The 16236-nt window shown below is 43.7% G+C and overlaps 1 protein-coding gene across 2 annotated transcripts in view; it reads left to right on the top strand.

Annotated features, from left to right (window-relative positions):
• gpc1b (glypican 1b) overlaps nucleotides 1–9421 on the top strand; it is a 73950-nt gene extending 64529 nt beyond the window's left edge. The window contains exons 8-11 of one of the 2 annotated variants that reach the window (XM_030403002.1): nucleotides 2785–2907; nucleotides 3249–3382; nucleotides 5039–5214; nucleotides 5626–5831. In XM_030403002.1, the coding sequence (XP_030258862.1) occupies nucleotides 2785–2907; nucleotides 3249–3382; nucleotides 5039–5214; nucleotides 5626–5831 (639 nt within the window). Of the gene's footprint in view, nucleotides 1–2784; nucleotides 2908–3248; nucleotides 3383–5038; nucleotides 5215–5625 lie in introns of both variants that reach the window. The other variant, XM_030403001.1, reaches the window with a different exon arrangement.
• Nucleotides 9422–16236: the final 6815 nt, after the last annotated feature.

Below are 16236 nucleotides of genomic sequence, written 5' to 3' on the forward strand. Positions count from 1 at the left end.
GAAGCTTCTTCTGAGAGGAAACTAATGTACCGGTGTATGCTGCTCGGAATGTATAACGTTTTGAGGTAAGGTAATTAGGACAGAATATGTCTGCATGTTGCTCTAGTCATAGCAGAGTGCAGGGCCGCTGCAGTCCAGGTGTCTGTAACAAAACCAGCCCGATGAGGAACTCAAAACATGCCAAACATTAGACACCGTTAAATCCAACAGCAATGCTATCATTGCCAAATGCATTGTAACATCTAGTAAGTTACACCATAAATACTTTGACAGCGGTGCTTAAAGCGGTTTTCCCTAAACATTTCTTTCCCCCTGGTTTTAAAATCACCTTATGTAAGGAGATACAGTATATTATCATGAATAAATTATAGCCTTGTGAATGTATAGACCAGAGCAGTTCAAGTCAGCCCAACAGATGTTTCTAGAGAAAAATAAATATATATATATATATATATATATGTGTATATTTAAAGGTGCAATATTTACGAATAACATTAATAACAGAACGTTGGCATGAGAAGAATTATGTTAAAGACATATCTACTGAAGTGAGCATGCTAACCAACGAGCCCTGACCCAGTCAAAAGCCCGCCTACACTCACAATACATATTGTACCTTTGAATAAATGTGATAAATATCTCTGCTGATGTTGTTTTTATCTTTGTGAGTAAACATGATCTTTTAAATATGTAGGAGCCTTTAGCATATATTCATTCATTCACAAGTACCAATTTGCATCTTAACAGTCCAATAAAGTAGGCGTCTGCTTTTGGTCAGAGCCTACAGTTAAACTTCGTTTCTGGCCCCGTGATGCATAAATCAACGTAGCAATTCATCATTTTCCTTTCTGTTCCCTTGTTGTTCTTCCTCCCTGCCTAGAAAACACCGACAGAATTACTATGCAATCCACAAAAAGGTTCTATTATATTAAGGCGATCTTTTTAAACAGATGTTTGTCGCAAATCATAGAGTGTTGCATATGAGGACATCCATCAGCCACCACATAATGACACCCCAACTCTAGTTAGACTTGAATATTTGTAGATTCTTTTTTCCCGCTCGAGGGAAGTCAAAGGCAAATTGGTGAACATATAATCGAGCTCACTGTCTTAATCACCTTCTTACTTTGAATGAGGTGGTCTTATATTATTAAAGTTCAAACAGGTCCCCCCCCCCCCCCCCAAAAGAGATTTAGTAATGTAGGAATTAAAATGAGATGACAGTCGTGAGATTGATTATGTCGCCGGGCAGCTGTCGATCAAATCCGTTGAAAGCCCACCCACACAGTCCCTGTTGAAGCAGATTAGCTGATTAGCTTTTTTTTTTTTTTCTTTTTTCTCTTGAATGAATATTTAATGTTGCGGAGAAGATATGAACCCGGTTTTCAGGGGCCTTTTAAATATTCATATCACCTGTTAAAGCAGTAGACATAGTAGTAAGGAAATAAAGAATCTCAACTCTCTCAGCAAAACGCCACTGGGCAAGCTATTACCGTCAGTTCACTGACCCCGCTGCCTCGTTTCCCCGACATTCATTTGTTTGTACAATTAACACCTATCCTACCACTAAATTAATGCCGTTGAAAAGCCCTGAGTACTTGATTTTGAAATAAAAGGATGTGAGTCATGACAGAGCCTGCAGGCCAGGCTTTTACTTCACTGTTTTAATGGCGTTCGAGCAGCGGTTTTTACGCGATCCTTAAAAGGCACGGGCGGCGATGGAAATCTGACTGGGTTGTTTTGGTGAAGGCAGAAGAAAAAAAAAAAGACAAAGCCTCCACTGTGCTGGTCGTGCTGTTAAACAGCCCCGGCTGGATAGAGGTGAGCCGCCGCCTGGCAGACCGCCTCTGACCTGGTTCAGAATGGTAATCACACACAGCTTCAGCCTCTGATCTCCATCTCTGGAGGGGAGGGCGCTGCGTTGATCCCGCGGCAGTCGATTCGTGACTGTGCTACCGGTATTACGGTAGACAGTGTCGGACGGATTATCTCCTATTTACATAATCTGTTGACATCAAAATCCATATGCTGTGTTATGTACTTTCCCCCTCAGAACACCAGTTTCTGATATAAACGAGTGCGATGAGTGAGCGCGCTCGAGGAATCAGCCGCTGCTCAGCCGCGATTTTTTTTAATGTCCGTTATTCTATCTGTGAGCCGCGAGTTATGCCGAAAGACAGGACTAGAAGCTTACGACAGGATTATTTTTTAGTTATGTGCGAAGGTTCAAAGGCTCCGGGCTCTTCTAAGCAGGCCAGATTGGATGACAGATTGACTGCAGTCTTACTTTATTCCCCCCGGGCTCCGTTTATGAAATGTAAGCCCCATAAGGGACAAGACGTACTTTCTGAGCTGCGAATCATTCTGCTGGAGCGATGGTGTGATTTGACTCTTGGGGTCATGCAAAAGAGAAAAAACAGAAAAAACAAAAACAGTAACCGCTCCTCACTGTTGCTTTATAAAGGAGGAGCTCTGTGTGTGTGAATACGCTCGTGTTTCTTTGTGCCCTTGCAGATGGTTGTGACAAATGTGAAACTGATGCAGTATGGGTTTATGGGATTCTATTCAGAGGGAGCGAGTTCAAGTGTTAGATGTCAGTCTTGTTAACACCAACACCAATAAAGAAACTACACATGGTAGGAAAATAGCCTTTATAGAGCGAGCCCGCTGTTAGACGCCGCTCGTAGATGGAGCTGAATTTTGACGGCGAGGCAGTTCGACCTGGTTTGATCTGCGCGGCGTCTGGAAATTTCACCTTTTCTCCCTCGCTTTCTCTCTCCCCAGCTGTTCCAGTCGTGCGGCTCCCTCAGTGCCAGAGACACCAGCAGCACGGGGGTCGATGACTCCATGAAGAGAGGGAAGGTCGTCGTGGAGGACAAGTTGGCGTCCAGCAAGATGGACAAACTGGTCAGTATTTACCCGGCTGGATCCGCGCCCTTGTTATTGCTCCCCGATGGCCCAGTTCAGCCTCTTCATATGGATGGTTTATGATGCAGTAGCCATTGATCATCACGGGCAATTAAACCCCCTTTTTGCTGTTCATTTAACCTTTATACAGTCGACGATGGGGTGATTAGATGAGAATGAATTCTAGGATGGATGAATGAGTCAGACGGCCGGGCGCTGCGGTTGGTTATTGAGGGAGATAAGAGTTTTTCTGACTCTCCCGTCTGAGTCCAGCATCATGCTGTGATTTTTGGGTCAAGTGTTAAATGCTCATGAATCTGCTCTCGTCCGCTCTGCCGCAGGTGACAGACGTAACCATCAGACTGAGGGACATGCAGCCGTACTGGGTCTCCCTCCCGAGCGTTCTGTGCAGCGACAGAGTGGCCACTGGGACGGGAGCCGAGGACAAGTGTTGGAACGGCATGAGCCGAGCCAGGTGGGGCCATAAAAACACCGGGAGAGAAATGAATTTCAAGATAACGTATCGCAGTGCTAAAAAGTTGGCCTGGTATCTTGGGAAATTACAATTTTTAAAGCACAGTACACCGCTGCTGAGGTGACCAGACATCTCAAAGTCTAATTTTTCACAAAAAAACGATTCTCCTTTTTTTATAATCACAAATTATTGCACAGGTGTTTCCAGCCATCGACATTCTTTCAATAATATGGAATGGGAATCACTGAGCGTCCTGGGCTGATGCATACTAGCTGTCATTGCTACTGTCACCGCCCATTTGTCACCTGTCAGTTGTTCATCATCACAAATGTATAAAGTACACGCACAAGACAAATGGCTTTGTCAAGATAAGCACCCGACAGAGGCAATACTAGCGATATATAACAAAAAAGTGGAGTGAGTCCCGATAGGATTGTGGTGAGCGAAAATGATGTTTACTGAATGATAGCACAAATCATGCATGGTTAATCTACTGGTCTGTAGCAAAATGACACAAACAGTCTTAACCTACATTTATGTTTAACTGTATAATGCAACATATGTACATATACTCCCAGAGAGATGAAAGTCAAAACCTTTTTTTAAGCTGTGTAGTCACACATTACTTTGTTTTTCATTACACTTCAGTTTGATTAAAGTTTAGATGTGTTTCTCATTAGTGCTAATACAACAGTGTTTACCGACCATGTTAAAATTTAACCGAACTACACCTGTTTGAATAAATCAAGACGATTCAACAGGTGATGGCTGGTGTTCCTCAAAAAATGTGACGACTTTCTGTTGCTGAGGTTGCATTCCCATTACCTGTATCCATAGTATTGTTGCAGATGTAAACTTGAATTCATAAGCACCCAGTAGAGTGTATACCTTCAGCAAGGCACAACGATCCCCTTTAATTTGATAAATTCTAACCGATTATCAAATATAGCATTGTTATTCTGATGCATACCGATTTTTATTTGGACCTGCATCAAATTGTACTCATTAGTAAATCCGTATTACCTAATTAGGACAGATATTTTCCTGAGAATTTTTACGAAAATGTCCCATCTCACAATGTTAACGCAAGTGAGAAAACATTCTGGAGTCCACCCCAAAAGTTAATGGGGTCTATTCTGGGCCAAGACACATCGTCAATCCAAGTTTCATACGAATCCACTGTGTGGTTTTTGTGCAATCCTGCCTACAAACCAACCAACCAACAAACGAACACGGGCGAAAACATAACCTCCTTGACGGACGTAATTGAACACATCCTTGTTCACTTCGGTGCTTTTTTAATCCTATTTGGTCTGACATGACCAGTAGCATCAGGTGGCTCATGTTAGCTAACATTAGCGAACTCTATATAGAGATGTTGTGTAGCATTGATGTGGTTTGCTATCTCTATGTCTTACAGTGTATGCTATGACTACACACTTTTAAGCTTTTCACATATGCCACACATTTTTATTGTTTCCTGTTTGTATTCCCCTCCCCATTCACTCTGTCTGGTTTCCTTCCCTCCCGGTCCTCTTTTTAAACAGGCTGCTGTTCATTAAAATCACATAATCTGCAATTAACTGTGTTGAATTGTTTTTTTTTTAATGTTCGGCCCGTGTTTCACATGTTAAATGAGTGCTCATGTGCTGGCAGGTACCTTCCAGAAGTGATGGGTGACGGCCTGGCCAGTCAGATCAACAACCCTGAGGTGGAAATCGACATCACCAAGCCAGACATGACGATACGCCAACAGATAATGCAGCTGAAGATCATGACGCACCGCTTGAAGAACGCTCTCAACGGCCAGGATGTGGACTTCCAGGACACCAGTGAGTAGTTTCACCATCGCAGCCCACAAGTTTCCAAAAACTCCCTCCCGCATGACTCACCCATGATTTAAGCTTTTAAGTTCTAGATTAAGGGAAATAAACAACTCTGACTATTTCCCTCCATCTGAGGAGACGGCACACTATCGTTTTGAATAATTGAGGTCGTGTTTTGAACGGCGCAATGAAAGTGAACATGCTCAGCCTTTTTCTGGAGCCTGCACCTGGACAGCCGACCTCATTTTTCTTGCTGGTATTCAAGCAGATACAGCATGTGCACAGTATGTTTAATATGCATGAGTATGCGGCAGCGGTCTTCATATGTTAATTCTGAAAAAAATACATAGCAAGCGCCATTTGGTTATGTTACGTGTGTCATACCAATAAGCTCACACCCTGCCTCTCTGTCCACAGGTGATGATGTCAGCGGTTCAGGGAGCGGCAATTGCGTCGACGAAATGTGTTACCGGGGCCCGCGCCTCGTCGTCCCAGCCACTCAGCCGCCAATTATCTACCAGTACCCTCCAGAAAACAAGAAGGTGAAAGCCTCGGCCAGCCAGAACCTCCCAGGCATCAGCATTTACGTGCTTTCACTGCTCACTTTGCTGCTGCGGCGATAATTGACGGGGGGAATCCACCAACTGGGACTGAGTTTGGGACACAGGGGTTGGGGAGACTCTGGAAAAAAAAGGGGGAGAAAGGAGAAGCTGGGGGTTAGTTACTTTGCCAAAACTTAACAAGTATAAGGAAACAACAGAAAGAAAAAAAAATAAATTCACTTGGATGGACTTTCCTTTTGGTTTTTGGATTAGAACAAGAAATGGAATTTCGAGTATTCATAAATGTTTCAGTTCTGCTCTTTTTCCTTTCGTTTCTTCGCTATATTATGACACCATTAGAGCTGGTCTTCTTCGCATCTTCTAATGTTTTCTTTTCTGGTGTTTGGGTTCGCTGAGATTATATCTGTACCTAAGACATGTGTGAGACTATATTGTTAACAGTATGTTGGTGTTGACGCCACGGGGAGAGGGAGAGCGGGGCTTTGAAGAGGTTGCTCAGATACATATATTTGATATTCCACTTCCAAGAAAAAAAAAGCACTTCTGTTAAGTAGAATTATTTATTTATTAATAACTCAAACAAAAAAAAAAACAAAAAAAACCCAGAGTGGTTTAATAACTCGCAGATATTTATAGAAATAGAAACCACAAGCCTAAATGAAATAAAATATTGATGACTTTAAAAAGGAGGATAATCTGGACATGGCGACCCACTGGGCCTCTTAATGCATTAAGCCCCACAATGTCGCTCCACGCGGCGAGGATGAGAGCACTCCGCATCAGCACTTTTTTGCCATTTCATCATGTAAGCTGTAATAATAACCGTGATCACATTCGCACTGACATGATCGTCTAATGTGGGAGTAACGTGACCCGTCCGCCACTCCATCCTCTCATCCCTACACAACCCCCATCCCCGCCCCCCCCCCCCCGCTGAGGCAGATCTCCCTCTCTCTCCAGGCCCCGCTGGCTGCGTAGGATCAACCCCGAGAGGTCTGGTGTAAGCAAAACACATGCTAGGCCTGGGCACAGGTCTCAGATGACAGCAGCTTCCCACTATAGAGCGCTGTATGTGGAACCGGGGGTGGTGGTGGTGGTGGTGGTGGTGGGCGGGGTGTCGGTTTTTAAAGATCGCTCTCCGCAGCAAAGGATCGACAGTTCATGACTTTTGAAAAACGTGTAGCAGAACAGAAATGTGCACAGAGGCAGGAAACACTGCTGTCATGTAGCGCTTTTTCCTTTTTCTTTTTTTTTTTCCTCCAGTATTCTTTTTTTCTGTGTTCACAGCAGAAGTGTAATATGCATAATTTTGTGTGCTCCCTGCGAAGGATCAGTGCTCCTGTGATTAGCATCATAATTGCGACTACCGATGTCATTGATTTTTTTTGTCTAATTGCAGCAGTGATCGCAGTAAAAAAGCCACGCCGTGCACGTCTTTGAATTGTACTGCTACCTGTATGGCGGACACAGCAGTGTACATACTTTGGATTGCTTCTTTGTTGTTTTCTAAAACAGAACAAAACAAAAAAAAAAAAATAGCCAATTAGGTATCAAACATTTTGGGACGGCCTGATAACTTGTATGCTTTAACTCGTCTGTCACAGTGTATCCATATCTGCCTTCCGTTTTTTTTTCTGCAACTCTTTCTATATCAGTGCCTCTTTTCTTCCCACCCCCTCACACCTTCTCGCTCCTCGCTCATCAGATATAACGACCTTTAAAAGCGTCCGTCATGCTTCTACATGACGGCGAGGCAATATGACAATGACACAGTGCTTCATTACGTGTCAACCTTACTGGGAATGTTGTGGGAACGCGGCGAAGGAAAAAAAAAAGGCTTTTACCTGATGAGAAGCTTGCTGGGGAGGAAACACATACCGCATTTTTACTATTTTTTTTTTTATTTCAAAGAAAACGTCAAAGCTCTCATTTAAGAACGCCGCGTGCAGGATGATGGGACGACGCTTGCGTGCGTGTGTGTCTGTGCGTGCGAATGTGAATGCGTGTACTTGTCTTTGGGTCGGTAGAGCAAATGAGGGATTGGACGACAGAGCCTTTATAAATCTTGTTTGGATGGCACCGAAATGAAATATGTATTGAAATGTATTGGAAATAATTGCATGACAGAGTGCTATTCGACTGACAGCAATGGGAGATTAATGTAGCTGGTCCCCCCCCCCCCCACCCCCGAAAAAGAAGAAGAAGACGAAGAAGAAAATAAATGGAATTTCAACCTACGGCTGTAATAACTCCCGGTCTGTACTGACGGTGTCTTTGCTCGTCAGCATCGAGCCTGTAGATGACAGAGAGGTTTAATGTGGAGGACAGAAATGGACAGTTGCACACTGGGACAATCTGTAGTTCATTTCCTGACAGTTAATTACAGCGTAGTAGTTGGGGGGGGGGGGACCTTCTACGAAGTTCGAGAAGCACATCTGTTCGATACTTAATGACTGCTCTCAGAACAGTTGTTGTCACAGGTGTCACCTGACAGGTTATTTTAAATGGTACTTTCTTTACTTTTTTTCTTCTACATGCTTCATTAACGGATGAATGTTTGCTGTGCGTCCGTGCATTTGTTTTTCCTGTTAGCCCCCCCCCCCTCCCCGGTTAAGAAAATCTGCCTGTGACTGCCTTTGACACTTTGTCTCGTGATGGGGGTCGATTGTGAGACTTAAAAAAAAAAAAGTAAAAGTTATTCGATGGCGCATTTTGAACAAATTAAATGTACACTTTGAAACCGAGAAACAATTAGCAAGAGCGACGCGTGGTTCTCTCCTTTTTCCTCGGAAAAGTCTGGACATGAATGTGAAAGTGCACATTAAGCCCCCGCGGAATGAAAGCAAAAGAGAAATGACTCCGACTGTGATGGTGACATTCCAATTCAAAGACGACTTGTAACTCATGACTTTCAGTTTCAATGACTGCCTCACAATGTCATCGGCTGGAATTTGCACAACCCCTCACCCTTTCTCTCCTCCCTCACCTTTTTTGATCTCATTAATTTGTTGCTCAAAGTACCCCTCCCTTTTATAGAAAAAAAAAACCTGCACTTTTATGAGGCCGATAAATGGCGTCGTCTGCACAAAGACATCACAAGATGGTCGATCGATACGCGAGTCAACACCTTCCAGAAGCGACTATTGATTGGGGATGTGTGTATGCAGATAGACATGGCCCAGCAAGACGTCTCCTGTTCAACTATGGGGAAACAGTGTAAACACAAAGCCCCTGTGTGTGAGTGTGTGTGTGTGTGCGAGAGAGAGAGAGAGGCGGCGGGAGAAAGGTTTTGCCCGGAGCGCTGATCTCGGATCAGTTTGAGCGCCTCGTACCTGCCCTCATTCATTAGGTGGCAAGAAATGCAAAGCTGATTATCCCACCGTTTAAAGACGGCTTTATTCTACACTGAGTTGAATATGAGAGGAATCTCTTAAAGGTGCCAATTTATGAGGAAATTTAAAAAAAAAAGTACTTTACATTTTTTTTTTCTTGTTTTTATTTACTTGGATTTGTTGTTATCAGAAAATCTATGGAGAGTTTGTGCTTATGGTGAACATAGATGCCAGAAAGAGGATGAAAAATACAAATGTCTCATTTGCTGTTGTACCTGAAATCTTGTGTCAATTATATACATTGTAAGATTTTCAACATGCCCGTGTCCTGTCTCTTTGTTATTCATGTTTTCATTGCCTTTGGGAAGAAGCAGCGCCGTGAATAGGAAATAGAACGACGACAAAACCAGCAAAACAACAGAAAATATGGAAGGGGGAGCCGGGGGACCACAGCCCCCCTGGATTCTGGATGGCCCCCCCTCAGTGCCCCCTTCTGGCCCCCCTACACAAAATTTCTGGGGGTGGCCCTGCAAATATCAGATTGCAGCTACCCTTTACATAAACAAGCATAACCATCCTTTGTATATGAAGAAACATACACCGGTAAAACTTTATTGGGCAAACATAATCATCATACTTCATATATATTATCATATTGTATGTCATAATTTTCAATCACTCACATATTGTGGCAATGTCCAAGTGTCCTGTGTCTTTAATGGTGGGTGTGTTTATGCTTATATAATGGATATAATAAGAAAAAAAACAAGTTTTATGCTCACATCTGGTAAATCTATTCATGGCTCTGTATTATATTCACAAACCACTTAACTCACATGAAACAACACGCAGATCCGGCCTATCTCCGTTTCTCAGCAAAAAGGGGGAAAACGTCTGCTCTTCTTCAAGACTCTCCATCCCATCTGCCCGAGTTGTTTCCCAGAGCGCACCGGGGCACGCTGCCACCTAAGGAAGAGCCAACTCGCTCCGGCGATGATGTCAGAGGTGACAGCTGCTGTCGGCTGTTGCCACACGTTGGGAGCACACTAAGAGCTTTGTCTTGTCCTGCGTGTAGACAATGGGATGATCGTCCCCTCCCTCAGGATGGTTTTTGACAAGGTGCACTTGACCGCGATCCTATGGGAGGTTGAGATGCAACGCTTTACAAAAAGCTCTGATGCATCAAATATGTGAATAGAAGCTCGTGGTTGTAGAACACGGCTGCAGTGTTTTCACGTCGGTTGTGCTCTTACAAAGAAAAAGAAGCAGTTTGGTCAGGGCGGCGATATTAAACCAAGATTATTATCAGTGTCACTTATTTTCTTGGTTTTCGGACCAACAGAATCAACTCGGCATCAAATATAAGAACATACAAACATCATACAAGATTTATTTTATTAAACAGTCCACATGAATATGAGTAAAATATATCAGCTTTTATAATGAGCTGTTAATAATAATGGTGCAAGTATTAAATACGAACTTTAACACTGATAATACACTTTTCTCTGGCACTGTACCATACACTGGAGCACATAGCATGATCGCAGGTCATGTTGGGTACCGTGTTGACTGATGCAGCCCTGAAATGCCTGCAATTGGCTGATTCAGTGCACGAGGAGAGGCGCTGTGGGCGGACATGATTGTAGTCTTTTAGTGGAGTTCTATAAATGGTTGGCTTTCACTTTCCCAGGGTAATATTTTGGAGTATCAGCTTCACTTTTACTTGAGCGTGACATTCAGGTACTTCTTCTTGCAATATTTAAAGAATTTCGAGTTAAATCCAGGAGCCACCCTCCTTGTCCTTGTGGGTCGACCCGGTTCACATCAGCATCCATTTGATTTTCCCAACACTGGGATCTGAAGACAAACTCAAACCGTGTACGATTAATCTAAATGTCCTGGCTCTCCAAATTGTTTCTCAGATCAATCTCGTATTTAATATATAATAATCAGCGATGGGGTGCATTTGTCTCCCCGCAGCGAGACAATTATGTAATTTAATTTCACCAAAGTCATTAGCCATCCCTTTTTTTCTGCAGCCCTCTGTTCACATACAGCGAGACGCATTCACAGTCTCAGCTATTGATTATGTCTGATGCCTTTCACCCCTTTCTCTCGCTCCTGACACAAAATGCCCATGAGATACTCTCTAGCTTTTTCGGCTTTTGGCTCGCCCCTTTGGTGCACAGCACTTTTATGAGTGACTGCCTGCAACCGTAGATAAGCCTGTGTATTAGACATATCGGCTCGCCGGGGCACTTGTCAGTAAAAGTCCTCTCTGCTCGATACGCCGTGAACTGCCTGTGCCCCCAGGCCCCATCACAATGACAAGATGCTTTCAGGATCGTGCTATTAATATCTCAAGGAATGCATTAAAATCTACACGCAGTTGAGCGAGAAAGTATTTTTGAGCACATTTCCCGTTCAGTGTGACATCACTGGGAAGCGGAATTCAGTTAAAAGACATCAGTAATCGCTAAGAAAGGCAGGTTCCTTATAAAACCCACCAGATCCTCCAACTCCATGTTTGAACGAGGGGAATGTTTGATCAAAATAAAAACTGTATTTGGAGCAGTTATCCTGTCGTCTTAGCTGCTTTATCCCGTCTATTTGATTTTGGATCACGCGCAGAATGCACGCAAGGCTTTCACATCAAGACGCCAAAGATTAAAAGAGAAGGATGTCCTTGTAGTTTTAAAAATCAAGTGTCATGTCTCGCTCAGAGCTCGGCCTGTTCTCCGTCTCAATCACCTTACACGGCTTCAAATGCTGCTCTGCTCTTTTTGCCTCTTTTTGGCTTATTAGACACATTCTCTCACCTTTTTTTTTTTCCTTTTCTCCCCCCTCTTTGATCTGCTTCGTGAATTGAGCCGAAGCCTCCCACTCCCTCTCTGTTTTCACTCTCCCTAGCATCGAGCCGTCTGAGTTCTTATATAATTCTACACCAGTACGTATATTTGAGATCAAGGGCTCCCCATCATTGCCTCTGTCAGACGACTGAAAATGAGATGGGTCGAACTACACAAAAAAAAACAAAAAAAAAAAGCTCTCACAGCTCTGCCTCAGGATTGTGCGGTATAAGTGCACATACTGCCACCCGGTGAGGGAAGGCCTTCATTACAACTTGAGGAAAATCAGAACGCCCAAACTGCAGGTTGAGATGAGAACGATGGGTTCATCCTTACTTAAAATAGAAATCGTGATTATAGGGACAAACTTGATGAGACAGAATGTTCTGCTGGTGTCTGCCAACATCTTAACAAACAGGTCGGACCCTCCGCGAATGAACAGAGGCCTCGTATGTAAACATGTGGCATGACTCAGGCGTGACTGAGTCAGAGAGGGGACCCGGTTATTACCTGCACGAAGTCGGACTCCTGGTGTACTTTGAGGTATTTGTACTTGACTTGAGCGTTTTAATCTCATGCCATTCCTACTTTCTCCACCATGACTCAGAGGTTTAAGCGTGCACTTTTAATTCTGACAGCTTTACAAATTAAGAGCACATTCGGAGAACAGCTAGGCGAACAACTGTCAACAGAAAGTTAGTTAGCAACAAGCCTTTGTGTGGCTTTTTTGATAGAACAGCCTGAGAGATGATAGGAAACAGGATGAGAGAGAGGAGGAGTGACACGCAGCAAAGGGCCCCCGGCCGGGATTCAAACCCCCGGGCTGCTACAGCGAGGACAAGGCCTCTGTATATGGGACGCCTTCTCAGCTGGGCTAAATGCTAATTGGCGCCCCGCTTGCCAACTTTTTTCAAGGAAAAGCATTTATTGGGCTCAGCTTCTCAGATCTGTAAATATACAGTATTGTCAAAACTGTTATTGCTGTATTGTATTGTAAATTTACAAGAATAAAGTGCTGCACATTTATTTCTAGTGATATGGTTAAATTCTAAAAACTGTCAGCTGTAAAAACAAGGAAATATTACTTTGCAGATGAAGCTGCTTCCACTGAACTGCCGCACATTTCCAGTAGACGTTTTGCAGCTAGAGACCATCTCGGGATATGACCACACAGACCGGGACGTCCATCACCCGGCCATGCTGACATCCCGAAACCATGAGTGCTCAGCAGCAGTAGTTCTCTCGTGTTTCTCCCACACCTGTGTTCAGTCTGATGATCACCTGCCGGCCCTGTTACCTGAGTTCTCCCCCGGTCTGCTTCCCCTCCACACCTGCACTACACGTCCCTCGTTAGCCTTTCCCTCCCTCCGGTGTTTTCCAGCCCATCAGCCGCTTCCCTGGCGTTATTCCGTTCACTTCCCTCTGCTGCGTTTCTTCCGCCTTGCTTCCACCTGCACCTCATCCCCTCATTAGGGTTTGTTTGTATTTAAGCCCGTGTTGTTCCCTCAGTCTATGTTGGTCCGTCGGTTCAGTTCTCATCACTCCTCACGTAACTCCTGTTATCCTGTGTCTTTCCCCCCCCCGGTCCTTATGTGCTCCCTGTGTTCACCTTGGATTTATGTTATCTTAGTTTGTTCTCTGTTTTTGTTTTACTGTTGTCTTGATTCCCCTCATTTGCCAGCTTTTTGTTACCTGACTGTTTGCTGATCTTCTTTTGGATTTTGCATTATTTGGATTGGCGATCGGCTTTCTTTAAAGCTCGCTTTTGGGCCTGCCTGCTGCTGTGTCTGCAGCTGGATCCAGTTCTTGCACGTGTGACAGCACCAGCTTAAACTCTCGTGTCTGTCGGCCTCTAGTGGTTGAAGCTCCCACCTGCTGTAATGTAGAGGTGTCGGGATGTGTTGCTTTCGAGCAGCAATACCGGATACAAACATTTAACATTTGTCGAACAGTGTATTTTAACTTGGTGTTGAATTCATGTCAAGAGGGGAGCTGAGAAAACTTTCCAAAGGTCGAACTTTTGATTTCAATATTTTTGAATTATTTTTCCACTGCATTCGTTGTTTGTTTGTGTCGCTGTAGTTCTATATGGCAAATCCATCTGAATAATCCTGATTTGCTTTAAGTGCCAGTGTCTCCACAATGCGTGTTAAACTGACTATGAAATACGTGGTGTTCTGTATAATCAGACAGGTGAAATATATGGCTTGGTCCTAAAAACAATTGCAAAGAGAGAGAAAAAACAAGACGACCTTTATTACCTCCTTGATTTATGCCAACCCCAAAACGATGCACTCCCGGGTGGATGCAGTTCCCACTTGTCACCAGCAGAGGTCCATGTTACCGTCTCCTGTTGAGGTTGACTCACTGTTGTTTTGTCTGCTTGACTCGCAGGCTTCAAACAAAGCTAATCTTCCTAATTACAGTATTGTTCAAGAAGATATATGGAGGAGGCAATTCAGCACATTTCCATAATGGCTTTTGAAAGCGTTTCGCTAACAATGACTGAAAATAACCCTCCGTACTGACAGAAGAGTGATGGGTAATCATTCTTTCTTTGTTCAGGTAACGTTTCAGCTCATCATTTTGCCTTCAAGCCTTGAAGAACCAGCCTCTATTAAAAAGCAAAACAAAAAAAAACAAAACAATGGAGCTGGCCAAAACACACGGATGAACGGAACGTCATTCAGGTTTGTATAGAAAACAGCTCCGTCTTTTTTAGAATTGTAGATGCTGCTGGTGCATTTTGTGTGGTCATAGTCAGTGAAACTGTGATCTGAGATGGACAATGCAAACTGTCTACCTAAGTTGGATTCCGCAAAAGCTATGTCCGGCCAAATCGACTCTGAACACTAGTGAAATAGATTTTATTCTGGTCCAAAGACTGAAATAGAGCATCTGTGACAGAAAGGCTGCTTGTTGTGACCACATATGTCGACTGAACAAGCAGCTTGTTATGACCCATATTTATGGTTCCTGTCAGGCGCCGACCTCTTGTAGCTGAAGCAAAGGAGGAAGTCAGGCGAAGTACTACAAAGCGGTCGGGGCCGGATGGTTGGGTCAAATAGGCACAGGACTGTAACACAGGAGACTGCTGTTCATGTCTAGTGTGAACGTGACGGGCAGCAGTGAGTTGTTGAAACTTTCTCAGGTATTTAAGCGATGTCTCGTACAAGTTCCGTGTGCCGCGTCAGTACGTTCACAAAGGAAGCTGCTTTAGTAATGTAGCTCTTTTGAGCCAAACCACATCGATTGCCTAAACCTAACCAAACCGTGTGTGTAAGACTAAAATCCTGTACGACTGCCATTTGTACACAGCAAAGGTCATTTTGGGAGTCACTGGCAATCGACCTATCAGATACACTTAGATGTGAGGATGTTTTGCCTGGACTGGGATTGTAAGACATATAATGCTTTTGAGCATGTTGAGCTGTTGCTGTAAAGGAACGGCATGCTGCCTTCACTTACCACTGTCTCATCGGAGACTAGTGCGCCGGTAATTTCGGATGAACTTGAAGTATTTTATATTCCGGAACCAGGCCTGCACACACGCACCAGTGTGCAGAAACAGCTGTTCTGAGTTTGAGTCAGCGTGAAACAAAGTCAGTGCCACAAATTACACATTAACTTTAAAACATAATCTCTGGTGTACATAAGGGGTAATACTGTAATGAAAGTATTATTATTAATATATTATTTGAGGCTATAGGGGGGAAACATAAACTGGCTAAATCTTCCTTTTATACATAAAGTTCAATAAACAATAATTGTGACCTGGCTAGCTGCTTCTCTGTAAGTTTTATGGAGCCCGATATCACATAAAAGCGAGTCTACGATCTACACAGCATACAACACCCTCTGTCCTTAGCGCTCTTTTAATAAGGCAAAACTTCCACCCCAGAAAAAAAACATTGAAAACAAACTACAGGAAGAGCAGCAGAGGTGGGATCCCTACCCCAGGACGGACGGACACGCAATAGATGTCATGTGTACGGAGCAGATCCACAACAGAAAAATTATGATGTATAAAATTATGGCGGCAAATGTAGATTGTAAATCAAAAACGAAGAACAGGGATCCAGGGGGACAGCTGAGCTTTGAGAGTCGCCCTGTAAGTAGGATTTGAGCTGCTGCTATTCACCACTTAGATATCTGGAGAGAGGACAGGCCACGTAAACACAGAAGAGGACGACATCATTCACAATGAAAATGAGAAACATAAAACAGAGGGAGGGAGGCTGAATCTCCCAGGGACCGAAGATCCAGATCAACGACTGGATG

The sequence above is a fragment of the Sparus aurata genome, chromosome 21 (assembly GCF_900880675.1).
Source record: "Sparus aurata chromosome 21, fSpaAur1.1, whole genome shotgun sequence".
NCBI lineage: Eukaryota > Metazoa > Chordata > Actinopteri > Spariformes > Sparidae > Sparus > Sparus aurata.